Source organism: Prionailurus viverrinus, chromosome B2, assembly GCF_022837055.1.
Source record: "Prionailurus viverrinus isolate Anna chromosome B2, UM_Priviv_1.0, whole genome shotgun sequence".
NCBI lineage: Eukaryota > Metazoa > Chordata > Mammalia > Carnivora > Felidae > Prionailurus > Prionailurus viverrinus.
In genome coordinates, this window is record NC_062565.1 from 99,172,790 (window position 1) to 99,190,067 (window position 17,278).

The 17,278-nt window shown below is 38.6% G+C and overlaps 1 protein-coding gene across 2 annotated transcripts in view; it reads right to left on the reverse strand.

Moving 5' to 3' along the window:
• Positions 1-17,278, reverse strand: part of AK9 (adenylate kinase 9) — a 133,873-nt gene that overhangs the window by 73,260 nt on the left and 43,335 nt on the right. For both annotated transcript variants that reach the window (XM_047860268.1, XM_047860269.1), the window contains 3 exons: positions 15,096-15,194; positions 14,914-15,009; positions 9,810-9,958 (listed from right to left, as the gene is read on the reverse strand). In XM_047860268.1, the coding sequence (XP_047716224.1) occupies positions 9,810-9,958; positions 14,914-15,009; positions 15,096-15,194 (344 nt within the window). The remainder of the gene's footprint in view (positions 1-9,809; positions 9,959-14,913; positions 15,010-15,095; positions 15,195-17,278) is intronic.

Here is a 17,278-nt window from a genome sequence, read left to right on the forward strand (position 1 = left end):
AGCTAAAATTATTGTGGTAAACATTTTGCAATATATACATAAACCATATCCTGATGTTATACACCTTAAACTAATACAGTGCTATATGTCAAATACAACTCAATAGGGGTGCCCGGGAGGCTCAGTCAGTTGAGCGTCTGGCTTCAGCTCGGGTCATGATCTCACAGTTTGTGAGTGCGAAACCGGTGTTGGGCTCTGTGCTGTCAGCTCAGAGCCTGAGCCTGCTTTAGATTCCGTGTCTCCTTCTCTTTCTGCTCCTCTCCTGCTTACATTCTGTCTCTTTCTCCCTCACAGATAAATAAACATTTAAAAAAATTAAAAAGAAACAAAAAGAACTCAGTAAAACTGAAAAAACAAAGAAATATAAATGGTTAATGAAAAAAATTATTTTTGTTTTTATTTTTGAGAGAGAGAGAAAGAGAGCAAGCATGTGAGTGGGGGAGGGGCTGAGAGAGAGAGAATCCCAAGTAGGCTCTGCACCGTCAGTGTGAAGCCTTGAACTCATGAACTGTGAGATCATGAGCAGAGCCGTAATCAAGAGCTGGATGCTCAACCGACTGAGTCACCCAGATGACCCAACGGGTAATGAAAATTTTGCTGTCCAGTTTCAAGATATGAAAAATAAAGCAACACCAAGAGATGCAATTTATAATTTCTCCATCTCACTCAATGGTTTTGAAAAAATTTAATACCTTCATAATATGTATTTTTTTTTATTTTGGAGAGAGAATGAGCACACGGGCAAGGGTGAGGGGCAGCGAGAGAGAGTGAGAGAGAGAGAATCTCAAGCAGGCTCCACACTCAGCATGGAACTCAACGCAGGGCTAAAACTCACGAACCATATCATCCCCTGAGTTGACATCGAGAGTCAGATGCTCAAATGACAGAACCACCCAGGCACCACCCTTCATAGTATTTTATCAAATGAATAGATCTTATTTTGTTTAATTATTCTCTTATTGTTAAATGTTTACATCACTTACAATTTTAATATAACACTGTGATGAACATCTGTATATATAAATCCTTGCCCAAATGTTATGTATTTCTTCAGGTCAGATTCCTTAGGTCAAAAGGCATAAAAGAATGAACATTTTAAAGGCTTTTCACACACACCGACACATTGCTTCCAAAACATCTGTATCAATTTTCACTCTCCCTATGTGACTATCTCATTATAGCCTCACTAGTATAGATTATTATGCATTTTAAAAAATCTTTGGCAATTTGACAGGTAAGAATCTGTATCCCACAGTTTTAAGTTTCATATTTTTATCAAAATTTGAACATGAAAATTTTCAATGAACCATTTGCATTTCTTCTTTGATGAAATAATCTGTTTATACCTTTTGCCCGCTTTTATATTAGGGTACTCTATTTTCCTTGATTTGTGAGAAATATTTATATTAAGGAATTAATATGTCATTATTTATTATGAATGCTTGCCCTAGTTTGATCTTTGTCCTAAAATTATGATTCTCATGTTTGTTTGTTTTTTCTTCATAGAATCACTATTAAATAGCCTCTTTGTTGAGATTTTGCTTGAAGAGTTTTCCCACTGTGTTTGCGCAGGTCCAAATGCGGAAGTTATATTTCTGACTTGACCTCAAGTGACTCTAAGGGAAGAGAGAAGTGAAACATTATGGGCACATGACACTGCTTCAGGAAAGGAAGTCACTGAAACAGGGCAGGGGGAAGGTGCTGCTGTTGCTGAAGTGGCACAAGGCACTCGGGCCTGGACATTTCAAAGCTGAGGGGAGGAAAGTTTCAGGAGACAAGGACCTGGGTGCCTGAGGATACACGTTTTGGATGTATAGGTAAAACAGCTTCGGTGTAGGAATCTGTTGAGGGAGATTCCCCAGTTGAGATCACTGTGGAGAGAAGGGGGAACCTGCCTTAGGATTTCATATCTGAAAGAACTCCTGAGTGTGCGGCCCAGCAGAGTGAAGGCGGGACTCTGAGCCTGGAGACTGCGCCTTGCAGGGCAAGTGGTAGGGAAGGGGCCCTTTGTGCTTGGTCTGTGTCTGGCCCCGCTGTCACCAGAGTCATGGAAGTGGGCTCTCAGGTGTCTGAGCACTGAAAATAGTGTCACTCTCTTTGGACATCCTCAGGGAAGGGGTGAATGAGAGAAAGTAATATTTAGAAAAATGATGTAACATTTAAATGCACTATTCATCTTTGTATCCTTTTGTGATTTTAACTTAATAAATTTTCCCCTGTATTTAATGCTTTTAGATTCCCTTATTGTATGTTATTTCATGTTTACTTTTAATCACTTGTGAATATATATATATTATATACACATACGTATATGTTTCATGCTTGTATAAACAAATATTTATCACTGTGAAAAATATCTAGAGAGAGAGAGAGAGATTGAGAGAAGGGACTGGGAGAATCAGAGGAAGCAGGACATGACACAGAGAGACAAGGGAGGCCCAGAAAAACATAATGACCATGTGACGAACACAGGTACAAGGGCAGAAATGGAGATGTTTTAGAGCAATAGCTGTGACCATGGAAGCAGAGCAAAACTGATGTATCACATAGAGAAGACTACAGTGACTAAAGAAATAGGTTGTGGATATGATACGCAGCCAGATAAGTCATGGGCTGAACAACACACAGCAGCAGGTTTGACGCAAAAGCCCCACTTCCCTTGACGTTGTTCTCGAGACATTTTTCTGCTAGGTACTGGGCAAATACCTTTGGTATAGTCTGTGTAACAGCTTCAGTTATCACAAGTGTGCAGAGCGATAGGAGCAGAAAAAAGTTCCCAGTGTTCCCCAGCCTCTGTTGTTGTGTGCTCTGTAGCCAGTCAAGACAGAAACCAGGGAAAAGTGCAAATGATTTAGCATGGAATAAACTTCTGTGCATTTGCCATTGCAAGGGGGTGACTCTTATTTCCCTTTGGTAGAAATGATACCTATCATTATTTCTGTATTTTTAAGACTTAAAATAATGTTAAATTATAACTCTAAAAGATTCTAAAAATACCGAGATACAGATGTGGTTTCAGAAGCCTCCTTAAGGGGCGCCTGGGTGGCGCAGTCGGTTAAGCGACCGACTTCAGCCAGGTCACGATCTCGCGGTCCGTGAGTTCGAGCCCCACGTCGGGCTCTGGGCTGATGGCTCAGAGCCTGGAGCCTGTTTCCGATTCTGTGTCTCCCTCTCTCTCTGCCCCTCCCCTGTTCATGCTCTGTCTCTCTCTGTCCCAAAAATAAATAAACGTTGAAAAAAATAAAAATAAAAAAAAAAAAAAAAAAAAAAAAAGAAGCCTCCTTAACCCATCACTCTAGGGAGCCATGCCTAACTGTTCCATTTGCAAATGAAATAAAACCTATTCCCTTTTCCTGGACTGGATCATCCGTTAGGCCCAAGTGCACCTGTTCTGCACATGGGCTGTGAGCTTCAGATAAGAAAGTGAAATTAGTGGGAAGCAAAATGGGAAAACAGGATACAAAAATGATTGCAGGAACAATTGGAAAATAAAATACAACCACGACGGTATCTAAAATAGCATCAAAATACATTAAATACCTAAGAATAAACCTAATGAGAGATACTGAAGACCTCTATCCTGAAAACTACAAAACAATGCTGGGAGAAATTACAGAGCTACAGTAGTTAGTATGTGTGGTACTGGAACACAGATAGACAAATACGTCAATGGAACAGAATACAGTGTCCAGAAATAGACCACACAGTTAGGGCCATTTATTTTTTAATTTTTATTTATTTTTAAAGTTTATCTATTTATTTAGAGAGAGAAAGAGAGCACGGGAGAGGGGGGGCAGAGAGAGAGGGAAAGAGAGAACCTCCAGCAGGCTGTTCTGCACTGTCAGTGCTGTTCCTGACACAGGGCTTGAGCTCATGAACCAGGAGATCATGACCTGAGCCAAAATCAAGAGTTGGATGCTTAACCCACTGAGCCACCCTGGCGCCCCAGGGTCACTTGATTTATGATAGTGGGGAAAGGTTGGTCTTTTCAATAAATGGTGCCAGAATACAGCTGGATATTTGTATTAGAAAAAAATGAACCTTGATCCTCATGTTGTGGGTTTAAAAAAATCCATGTAAAAGTATGTATGTATATATTTATTATTGTTTGTTACTGAAGTACAACTGACACACAATATAATATTAGTTTCAGCTATACAATATAGTGATTCTGCAATTATATACATTACAAAATAAGTTTATAATTATTTACCATGATAATATAAATGTAGTCACCCTCTGTCACCATACAAAGCTATTACAATAGTGCTGATTACATTCCCTATGCTGCACTTTTCATCCCTTTGACTGATTTCTTTTTTTATTTTTATTTTTTACTTTTAATGGCCTTAGTTTTACTTATTTATTTTTTTAATTTTATTTTTTAAAAACTTACATCCAAATTAGTTAGCATATAGTGCAACAATGATTTCAGGAGTAGATTCCTTAGTGTACCTTACCCATTTAGCCCATCCCCCCTCCACACCCCCTCCAGTAACCCTCAGTTTGTTCTCCATATTTATGAGTCTCTTATGTTTGGTCCCCCTCCCTGTGTTTATATTATTTTTGTTTCTCTTCCCTTATGTTCATCTGTTTTATCTCTTAAAGTCCTCATATGAGTGAAGTCATATGATATTTGTCTTTCTCTGACTAATTTCACTTAGCATAATAGCCTCCATTTCCATCCATGTAGTTGCAAATGGCAAGATTTCATTCTTTTTGATTGCTGAGTAATACTCTATGGTATATATATATATATACCATAGAGTATATATGGTATATATGGTGTGTGTGTGTGTATATATATATATATATATATATATATATATATATATATCACATCTTCTTTATCCATTCATCCATCAATGGACATTTGGGCTCTTTTCCATACTTTGGCTATTGTCCATTAGCTTCTATAAACATTGGGGTGCATGTGTCCCTTTGAAACAGCACACCTGTATCCTTTGGATAAATACCTAGTAGTGCAATTGCTGAGTTATAGGGTGGTTCTATTTTTAATTTTTTGAGGAACCTCCATACTGTTTTCCAGAGTGGCTGCCCCAGTTTGCATTTCTACCAGCAGTGCAAAAAGGTTCCTCTTTCTCTGCATCCTTGTCAACATCTGTCATTGCCTGAGTTGTTAATTTTAGCCATTCTGACTGGTGTGAGGTGGTATCTTATTGTGGTTTTGATTTGTATTTCCCTGATGATGAGTGATGTTGAGCATTTTTTCATGTGTCAGTTGGCCACCTGGATGTCTTCTTTGGAAAAATGTCTGTCCATGTCTTTTGCCCATTTCTTCACTGGATTATTTGTTTTTTGGGTGTTGAGTTTGATAAGTTTTTTTTATGGATTTTGGATACTAACCCTTTATCCATATGTCATTTGCAAATATCTTCTCCCGTTCCATTGTTTGCCTTTTAGTTTCGCTGATTGTTTCCTTTGCTGTGCAGAAGCTTTTTATTTTGATGAGGTCCCAATACTTCATTTTGCTTTTGTTTCCTGTCTCCAGAGACATGTTGAATAAGAAGTTGCTGCGGATGAGGTCAAAGAGGTTTTTGCCTGCTTTCTCTTCAAGGATTTTGATGGCTTCCTGTCTTACATTTAGGTCTTTCATCTATTTTGAGTTTATTTTTGTGTATGATGTAAGAAAATGGTCTAGGTTCATTCTCCTACATGTCGCTGTCCAGTTTTCCCAACACTATTTGCTGAGGAGACTATCTTTATGCCATTGGATATTCTTTCCTGCTTTGTCAAAGATTAGTTTGCCATATGTTTGTAAATCCATTTCTGGGTTCTCTATTCTGTTCCATTGATCAAGGTGTCTGTTTTTCTGTCTGTACCATACTATCTTGATGATTACAACTTTGTAATATAGCTTGAAGTCTGGGATTGTGATACTTCCAGCTCTGGTTTTCTTTTTCAGGATTGCTTTGGCTTTTCAGGGTCTTTTCTGGTTCCATACAAATTTTAGGATTGTTTGTTCTAGCTCTGTGAAGAATGCTGGTGTTATTGTGATAAGGATTGCATTGAAGGTGTAGATTGCTTTGGGTAGTATCGACATTTTAACAATATTTGTTCTTCCAATCCATGAGCATGGAGTAATTTTCCATTTTTTTGTGTGTCTTCTTCAATTTCTTTCATAAGCTTTCTATACTGTATAGTTTTCAGTGTATAGTTTTTCACCTCTTTGGTTAGATTTATTCCTAGGTATTTTATGGTTTTTGGTACAATTGTAAATGGGATCGATTCCTTGATTTCTCTTTCTGCTGCTTCATTATTGGTGTATAGAAATGCAACCAATTTCTGTGCATTCATTTTATATCCTGCCACTGCTGAATTCATGGATTGGCATTTTTATCTAGCAGTTCTTTGGTGGAATCTTTTGGGTTTTCTATATAGAGTATCATGTCATCTGTGAAGAGGGAAAGTTTGACTTTCTCCTTGCTGATTTGGATGCCTTTTATTTCTTTGTATTGTCTGATTGCTGAAGTTAGGACTTCCAACACTATGTTGAATAACAGTGGCGAGGGTGAACATCTCTGTTATGTTCCTGACATTAGGGGGAAAGCTCTCAGTTTTTCCCCATGGAGGATGATATTAGTGGTGGGTCTTTCGTATATAATCTTTATGATCTTGAGGTATGATCCTTCTATCCCCACTTTCTTGAGGTTTTTATCAAGAAAGGATGCTGTATTTTGTCAAATGCTCTCTCTGCATCTATTGAAAGGATCATCTGGTTCTTGTCCTTGTCCTTTCTTTATTAATGTGATGTATCACATTGATTGATTTATAGATATTGAACCAGCCCTGCATCCCAGGTATAAATCCCACTTTATAATGGTGAATAATTCTTTCAGTGTATTGTTGGATCCGGTTGACTAGTATGTTGTTGAGAATTTTTGCATCCATGTTCATCAGGGAAATTGGTCTATAGTTCTTTTTACTGGGGTCTTTGTCTGGTTTTAGAATCAAGGTAATGCTGGCCTCATAGAATGAGTTTGGAAGTTTTCCTTTCATTTCTATTTTTTGGAATAGTTTCAAAAGAATAGGTATTAACTCTTCTTTAAATGTTTGGAAGAATTCCCCTGGAAAGCCATCCAACCCCGGGCTCTTGTTTTTAGGGAGATTTTTGATTACTAATTCAATTTCTTTACTGGTTTTGGGTCTCTACAAATTTTCTATTTCTTCCTGTTTCAGTTTTGGTAGTTTGTATGTTTCTAGGGATTTGTCCATTTCTTCCAGATTGCCCAAATTATTGGCATATAATTGCTCATAATACTCTCTTATTGTTTGTATTTCTGCAGTTGGTTGTGATCTCTTCTCCTTCATTTTTGATTTTATTTATTTGGGTCCTTTCCTTTTTCTTTTTGTTCAAACTGGCTAGGGGTTTATCAATTTTGTTAATTCTTTCAAAGAACCAGCTCCTGGTTTCATTGCTCTGTTCTACTGATTTTTTGTTTTTGTTTGGTTTCGATAGCATTGATTTCTGCTCTAATCTTTATTGTTTCCCATCTTCTGTTGGTTTGGGGTTTTATTTGCAGTTCTTTTTCCAGCTCTTTAAGGTGTAAGGTTAGGTTGTGTATCTGAGACTTTTTTTCCTTCTTTAGGAAGGCCTGGGTTGCTATATACCTCTCTCTTATGACTGCCTTTGTTGCATCCCAGAGGTTTTGGACTGTGGTGTTATCATTTTCATTGGCTTCCATGTACTTTTTAATTTCCTCTTTAACTTCTTGGTTAACCCATTTATTCTGTAGTAGGATGTTCTTTAATTTCCAACTATTTGTTGTCTTTCCAAATTTTTCTTGTGGTTGATTTCGTTTCATAGTGTTGTGGTCTGAAAATATGCGTGGTAAGATCTCGATCTTTTTGTACTTGTTGAGGGCTGATTTGTGCCCCCGGATGTGATCTATTCTGGAGAATGTTGCATGTGCACTCGAGAAGAATGGTATTCCACTGCTTTAGGATGAAATTTTCTGAATATATCTGTCAAGTCCATCCGACCCAATGCGTCATTCAAAGCCGTTGTTTCTATGTTGATTTTCTTCTTAGATGATCTGTCCATTGCTGTCAGATCATGATCCCAGAATTGTGGGATCGAGACCCACACTGAGCATGGAGCCTGTTTAAGACTCTCACTCAGGACACCTGGATGGTGCAGTGGGATAAGCATCTGACTTCGGCTTAGGTCATGATCTCATGATTTGTGAGTCTGAGCCCCGTGTTGGGCTCTGCACTGACAGCTCAGAGCCTGGAGCTTACTATGAATTCTTTGTCTCCCTCTCTCTCTCTACCCCTCCCCCGCTTGTGCATGTTCTCTCTCTCACTCTCTCTGAAAAATAAACGTTAAAAAAAAGATTCTTTCTGTCTCTCTCTCCCTCTGCCCCTCCCCCACCACTGGCGCTCATGCATTCTCTCTTTTAAATAAAATAAATAATTAATTAATTAAAAAAAAATCTAATGTGACTTAAACTCCTCCACAATCCCAGAGTGGCAGTTTATCATCTAGTGACACTACATACATTCCTATATATATCAGAAATGCTTTGGTACTCCCTGTAGATTTGTATCCTCCAGAATAAACTCTGAAGAGAATGGAGAAATTTTTCCGTGAAGGGTCAGGATGGGGCTTCCATCATGCTAAAGACCTGCTTCACTTGTATGTCTCTCCTCTGGGATGCTCTGTCTCACCTTCCATGCAGAGATGACCATCTTGACCTTAGTGGGATTCCTACACCTTGCACATATCTACTTATCACTTAGTACATGATAGCTCATTTCATCAGCCTTCCCCACCTGACTGATGGCTCCTTAAAGAGTTGCGTTTAATTGATCTTCATAGCCCTAGAATCTAGCATATTAAAGGGCAAGCAGTAGGTTCTCAGAATGTTTCTTTTTTAAAAAAATTTTTAAGTTTATTTATTTATTTGGAGGTTGGAAGGGGGGAGAGCACAGTGGTGGAGGAATAGAGAGAGGGAAAGAGAGAATCCCAAGCAGGCTCTGTGCTGTCAGTGCAGAGCCCGATGTGGGGCTCAAACTCACAAACCATGAGATTATGACCTGGGCTGAAATCAAGAGCTGGACACCTAACCGACTGAGCCACCCAGGCACCCCTGTCAGAATGTTTCTGAAGGAATCAGTTGATGACAAAACAACCTGAAGACATGCAGAAGAAGTTGAAAGATCTCTATGGGAAGCTCAGAGGGGGACAGCAATTCATCCTGGGTACAGTCTGGGACTCAAGGAGCCTGCCCAGTGTGTTATAGAGTGGTGCTATACTCTCAAAATATTTTTTTTCTCCTCCCAACATTTAATTATATCACTTTCAAATTACATAGAAATACCAAAGAAATTCATTGAGAGTCCAAAACAGATTTGTTGTCTTCGACTGTTGCTCTGAATGCTTACTCAAGGTCCCTGTACAAAACAGACCCATATGGATATCTTGTTCTTTATAAACCAGAGATAAACCTGGTTTGCCATCAGTAAGACAAAGCATCCGAGGCTTCATTTTCCCCTTAGATTGGAAAATCATTTGTGTGTCCATCCATTTCCCCTATGAACACATGTTCAAGGTGGTTGGATGAAATAATTTAGCTATGGAGTAAAATTTGTCTTGGTTAACAACTAATTAGCTCATAGATGAAATATCTATTTTGGCACTGGCTTCCTATGCACCATATTTTAACCAACTGAACTCAGTTAAACAAAAGTTATTAAAGAATTAATTCCAAAGCTATGAAATTATATTGCATAGTTGTTGAAATTAAAAATTACTAAGCATAAACGTTTGGATCTGGATTTCTTACCTCTTTGATGATTTCCTCTAGGATTTCAGCATGTTTTTCATATGGATGTTCAAAGTTCATATCCTTTGTCATTTTTACAGTCTCCTCTATTATAGAAAGAACCTCTGGATGATCTGCAGTTACCTCTTCTATTGAGTCTTCTGTTGAATCTAAAGTAAAATAACCTAATGCCATTAATAATTTTAGTGGGCAATGCTATTTGCAATAGAACATGATAGTTAATACTTGACCCCCCAAAATAGTATCTTTGTGTTTATTGCTGTACATGCGCCAAGAAGGGGGAAATAGTCTAGGGAGGAAATGTTAAGTTAGGAAACACAAGACATCAGAGCAGTGGCTTATAGCTAGTGTTTTGGAACAAAAGTGAATGAGGTAAGAAGAAAATCACGTCCAGCAGGAGTCAAAACCTAGGAAGCCAGGTAGAAGAGGTAGAAACCAAAGGATTGTAGGGCTCAAGCTAAAATATGCGCATCTAGGGAATTAATGAGAAAACAAGATGAATACTTCCAATTATAAGCATAAGACCACATGAAACAGTAAGTGGATAAGAAGTAGGCAGGTTGGCAGAGATGGAAGAATGGGTGGCACAGGCTGGTTTTTCTAGTGCTATACTTCATTCTTGTCCTCATTGCATGCTGAATGCCTCCTCACACAGCTGAGTTGGCTCATAGACTGCATCATGATATAAATATTCATCCATTCCTCTAATCAGGCAAGAGATTGGCAGCTCCACTTGACTCCTCTACCTCTGCCTTCCCAGTTGTGCTTCCTGAGCTGCTGCCTTAATGCTCCATCCACCAGGGTCTCCTGCTAGAGCATAAATTATCCCAGCCCAGAAAAACTCCAAAGGGCTTTCAATGAGCAGCTTCTGCTGCCCTCTGCTGCGAAGTGAGGAATCTGTTCTTAGGGATGGGGAGAGCCAGCAGTTTCTGGGGAACCAGAGTGGAAGAGACAAGAACCCATGATGTTCCTGTAGCCTTGGGAAGGGGGCATGATGAGGCAGAAGGAGCCAGGCAAAGATACCAAATGCTCTAGAAGCTGCTACTTGTTCACTCATTATCCTTTCTTCTCGTCCTTAGTAACAGAATCCGGATTTTGTTGGGGTCAGCAATGTGTCCAGCTAAAAACACTACATCTCCAACTTCCCTTATAGCTTAGATAGCCCATAGGTAAGATGTGAGCATATTTTTTTTGTGGTGAGACTTCCTGTCACTTCATTAAAGAAGAATAATTCAAAAGAAAAGCGGTGGGGCGCCTGGGTGGCTCAGTTGGTTAAGCACCCAACTCTTGATTTTGGCTCAGGTCATGATGTCACTTGGGTCAGTGAGATTGAGCCCTGCCTCGCTCCTCGGGGGTTCCGTGCTGTCAGTGAGGATTCTCTCCCCCATCTCTCTGCCTGTCCCCCACATGCTCTCACTCTCTCAAAATAAATAAACTTTTTAAACAATTTAAAAAAATAGAGAGGAATACCTCAGCTGGGTGGAGTGCCAGTTTTTGTCCCTTACCTTTTTCCTCTTCCTAGCCATCTTGTAACTTTTTCTGGTAGCCACATGCCAGGGATGGCAGAACAGAAAGATAGAGTCCCTGTTTCACTAAAACAATAAATCACATTTTCTTTTTTTCTGTGTTCTTGCATGTCTAACTGTTCATCATAGAGTAGCCTTTAAGACAGAACATTAACAATGTTATTTTTAAATCACATCTTTCTCCTTCGAAATTCTTAAGAAATTATTTATGATTTTTAGATCCACAATCGAAGTGAACCAAATAACCCAAATATGAATTTACCTTTTTAGGGGTCCAACTTAAGATTTTTTAAAATATTAAATATTAGTGGCTGAGAGCTACTTTGTTTTAGGTATTTTGTTTTGTTTTGTTTCTTGTTTTTAAAGATGAATTTATTTTTTTTATTTTTTAAATTTATATCCAAGTTAGTTAGCATATAGTGCAACAATGATTTCAGGAGTAGATTCCTTAATTCCCCTTACCCATTTAGCCCATCCCCCCTCCCACAACCCCACCAGTAACCCTCTGTTCTCCATATTTAAGAGTCTCTTATGCTTTGTCCCCCTCCCTGTTATTATATTATTTTACTGCCCTTCCCTTGTGTTCATCTGTTTTGTGTCTTAAAGTCCTCATATGAATGAAGCCATATGATATTTATCTTTCTCTGACTGACTAATTTCACTTGGCATAATACCCTCCAGTTCCATCCATGTAGTTGCAAATGGCAAGGTTTCATTCTTTTTGATTGCTGAGTAATACTCCATTGTGTGTGTGTGTGTGTGTGTGTGTGTGTGTGTATATATATATACACCACATCTTCTTTATTCATTCATCCTTCGATGGACAATTGGGCTCGTTCCATACTTTGGCTATTGTCCATTAGCTGCTATAAACATTGGGGTGCACGTGCCCCTTTGAAACAGCATACCTGTATCCCTTGGATAAATACCAAGTAGTGCAATTTCTGAGTCATAGGGTGGTTCTATTTTTAATTTTTTTGAGGAACCTCCATACTGTTTTCCAGAGTGGCTGCACCAGTTTGCATTCCCACCAGCAGTGCAAAAGAGATCCTCTTTCTCTGCATCCTCGCCAACATCTGTCATTGCCTGAGTTGTTAATGTTAGCCATTCTTACAGTTGTGAGGTGGTATCTTATTGTGGTTATGATTTGTATTTCCCTGATGATGAGTGATGTTGAGCATTTTTTCATGTGTCAGTTGGCCATCTGGATGTCTTCTTTGGAGAAGTGTCTATCCATGTCTTTTGCCCATTTCTTCACTGGATTATTTGTTTTTTGGGTGTTGAGTTTGATAAGTTGTTTATAGATTTTGGATACTAACCCTTTATCTGATATGTCGTTTGCAAATATCTTCTCTCATTCCGTCGGTTGCCTTTTAGTTTTGCTGATTGTTTCCTTTGCTGTGCGGAAGCTTTTTATTTTGATGAGGTCCCAATAGTTCACTTTTGCTTTTGTTTCCCTTACCTCTGGAGACGTGTTGAGTAAGAAGTTGCTGCGGCCAAGATCAGAGAGGTTTTTGCCTGCTTTCTCCTCGAGGATTTTGATGGCTTCCTGTCTTACATTGAGGTCTTTCATCCATTTTGAGTTTATCTTTGTGTCTGGTGTAAGAAAGTGGTCCAGGTTCATTCTTCTGCATGTCGCTGTCCAGTTTTCCCAGCACCACTTGCTGAAGAGACTGCCTTTATTCCATTGGATATTCTTTCCTGCTTTGTCAAAGATTAGTTGGCCATACGTTTGTGGGTCCATTTCTGGGTTCTCTATTCTGTTCCATTGATCTGAGTGTCTGTTTGTGTACCAGTACCATACTGTCTTGATGATTATAACTTCATAATACAGCTTGAAGTCCACAACTTAAGATCTTGACTGGAGCTTAGAAACTTCTTTTAAATGTAGATGTTCCACTGGTTTCATCTGTGAATAAAACACTGTTAACACCTAAAGAAGAGTATTAATTGTAGGTGATTCCCAAAGAAGAGTGTGGTATGGGACCAGGGAGCCAGGACTCGTGTTCCTAATTTTTTTAATTAAATTTACAATCATAGTAATCAAATAGGTAAACAATAGGGCACATAATATCAGCAGTGAAAAATAAAGATAGTGACTTAACCTATAACAAAACAAGAGCAATTTTAGTTTCATATAATGCCAATGGATGTAAATTGGGAAAAAAAATCAAATTTGCCCTTCCTGATGTAACTAACAGTCTCTTACCTCCAACAGGTAAAGGCTGTGCTTAACTCAGACAGATAGGGCAGGGAGAATGCTTTTATATGTGGGCATACTGGCAAGTGCTGGCATCACTCCAGCAGTAGGTAGAGGCCCTGATGCCTGCTTCTACCTTGGACTGCCTCCCTCAAAGAGAAAACAGACAGTATGGGGAAGGGGCTGTCTTTGTGTATTTGTCCTAGGAACTCTGCAGCAGCTGAGATGGGGCTCCCAGATGCTACTTGACCAAAATTTTAATGTCTGGGGTCTTCCTGTGAAGTGTGTGTGTGTGTGCGTGTGTGCGTGTGCGTGTTGGAGAAGTGCCATACATAATTGTCTGACAGTGCCCGGTTCAATTTCTATGATACTAAAATATACCACAGCCAAGCATACATCTGTCTGAATCAGGAGGAATCAACCAACCAAACGAACAAAACCCCAGCTCTATATCTTAAAACACAATAACTTAGGATGCATTTTACTTATTTATTTATTTATTTATTTATTCATTTATTTATTTTTATGTTTGTTTTGAGAGAAAGAGAGTGTGAGTAGGACAGGGGCAGAGACACATAATCCGAAGCAGGCTCCAGGCTCTGAGCTGTCAGCACAGAGCCCGTCGCAGAGCTTGAACTCACAAACTGTCAGATCATGACCTGAGCTGAAGTCAGACGCTTAACTGGCTAAGGTACCCAGGCACCCCTACAGATGCATTTTAAAACTAAATACCAAAAGGTTGGACCAATAGAAAAAAAAGCATATAAGTATATATTAAATCTCTGTTTGAGAGGAAGGCTTTGTAAGGTGTGAAAGTAAATGGAAGAAATAAACAAAGTGAAAGTAATGATTTGACTACAAAAATATGAAAAATCCCTCTACTTTAAAAACAGCAAAATGATTTAAAAGACAAACCACCCAATGTGGAAAAAAATATAAAAAATAAGTTACTAATATAGCAAGTTATTGTAGAAACCATATAATTGATATAACAATTTGGAAAAATTAGCACAAGACCAAAATGGTCAACTCAGAAAAGAGGAAGTATAAATGGTTAACAAATATTAAAAATTATATTTCAGAAATAGTCAAATGAAAATTGAAATTATATTTAAAAGAGAATATATCAAGAAAACAATAGCACATATTTTGTATATTACTGTGGGAACATTATTTGGAATAACTTTTGTGCAAAGCAATCTGACTCTGTCTATAAAACTTCATACTCATTAAACTAGTGATTCCAACTACGTCACTATAAGTGTCCAATTTGGGGGATAATTTTAAGCTTCAATACAAACATGATAAAATATGAAATAAATGGAAATAAGATCCATAAGCATGGCATGAGTCACATTCATTTTGTTACCATCTTTACCAGTTTTAGAGGCTTGATCACCGAGGATATTTTCTGAATTCTTTTTGTCTTCACTGTCTTCTAAAGAGCTTTCTCTTTGGTATTCACGAGTGAACACTGCAGGAAAGAATAATATGCTTTATCAGCTAATCTGTTTATAGTGGGAAAGATATGGCTAAGAACATCAGCAATATATTTATTACCATCTTCATCAAATGAAGACTGCATCTCTTCTAAGCTCTTATCCACATCAGTTGGGAACTTGTCATACTCCTTCCTTTCAAGTTCTCTTAAAGTTGACTCTGTTGAAAGATAGCAATGGACTGTGTTAGCAAATATAGTCGTGGGGTAGGGAGACAGGTATAGTGATTAAATCCTCCGCTTTTTAAAGACAGACAGACTTGTGTGTGAGTTCTGATTCAGACAGTGTGGCTTTGGCAAATCATTTGATCTCTGTTTCAATTTCTATTGGCCAAAATGAGGATTATCAAACTGAAAGCACTGTTGTAAGGATTAAATGAGATAATAGAAGCAAACACTTAGAAAATGCTTGGCACACAGGAAGCCTAATCCATGTTGGCTGTCATTCCCTGTGTTATTATAGAATTTTCTATGTTAAAAGAAACCCTCAATTCTCCACTGACAAATTTTTCTTAAAAGTATTTTGGGAAAAAAGACAGTCTCTTTAACAAATGGTGCTGGGAGAACTGGACAGCAACATGCAGAAGATTGAAACTAGACCACTTTCTCACACCATTCACAAAAATAAACTCAAAATGGATAAAGGACCTGAATGTGAGACAGGAAACCATCAAAACCCTAGAAGAGAAAGCACGAAAAGACCTCTCTGACCTCAGCTGTAGCAATTTCTTACTTGACACATCCCCACAGGCAAGGGAATTAAAAGCAAAAATGAACTATTGGGATCTCATCAAGATAAAAAGCTTCTGCACTGCAAAGGAAACAACCAACAAAACTAAAAGGCAACCAACGGAATGGGAGAAGATATTTGCAAATGACATATTGGACAAAGGGTTAGTATCCAATATCTATAAAGAGCTCACCAAATTCCACACCCGAAAAACAAATAACCCAGTGAAGAAATGGGCAGAAAACATGAATAGACACTTCTCTAAAGAAGACATCCGGATAGCCAACAGGCACATGAAAAGATGCCAAATGTCACTCCTCATCAGGGAAATACAAATCAAAACCACACTCAGATATCACCTCACACCAGTCAGAGTGGCCAAAATGAACAAATCAGGAGACTATAGATGCTGGAGAGGATGTGGAGAAACGGGAACCCTCTTGCACTGTTGGTGGGAAGGCAAATTGGTGCAGCCACTCTGGAAAACAGTGTGGAGGTTCCTCAAAAAATTAAAAATAGACTTACCTTATGACCCAGCAATAGCACTGCTAGGAATTTACCCAAGGGGTACAGGAGTACTGATGCATAGGGGCACTTGTACCCCAATGTTTATAGCAGCACTCTCAACAATAGCCAAATTATGGAAAGAGCCTAAATGTCCATCAACTGATGAATGGATAAAGAAATTGTGGTTTATATACACAATGGAATACTACATGGCAATGAGAAAGAATGAAATATGGCCCTTTGTAGCAACATGGATGGAACTGGAGAGTGTTATGCTAGTGAAATAAGCCATACAGAGAAAGACAGATACCATATGTTTTCACTCTTATGTGGATCCTGAGAAACTTAACAGAAACCCATGGGGGAGGGGAAGGAAAAAAAAAGAGGTTAGAGTGGGAGAGAGCAAAAGCATAAGAGACTCTTAAAAACTGAGAACAAACTGAGGGTTCATGGGGGGTGGGAGGGAGGGGAGGGAGGGTGGGTGATGGGTATTGAGGAGGGCACCTTTTGGATGAGCACTGGGTGTTGTATGGAAACCAATTTGACAATAAACTTCATATATTGAAAAAAAAACAACAATGAAAGAAAAAAGTATATTGGGAGTGAAATTAGCAAAACTAGGAAATTAGTGGAACTAGCAAGAAAATTCCAATTAAAATGATTTTAAGAACCCTACTGTCAGATTTAGAATAATTACTGAATTTGAAAAAGGAAAGGAAGAGATTTTTAAGTTTGCAGTATATAAGAGATGGCCTCTGTTTCTAAATTCCAGTGGAAGAAAGCAATTTGTGGCAAGACCTAAAATCTATGATTTCATGCCATAATTTGATATGAAAGGAATCACTACAGACTCCAAGAAACGTTACTGATCACTACTCTTCTTAACTGAAGCCCAACTAGTTGCTCTCCTGATCCAGGTTTCATTTACATGTCCTCTCTTCCCTGCTCATCCTAACACTCCAGCACCCCTGCCTCATTACGGCCTGACCTACTACTGTGTTATATTTT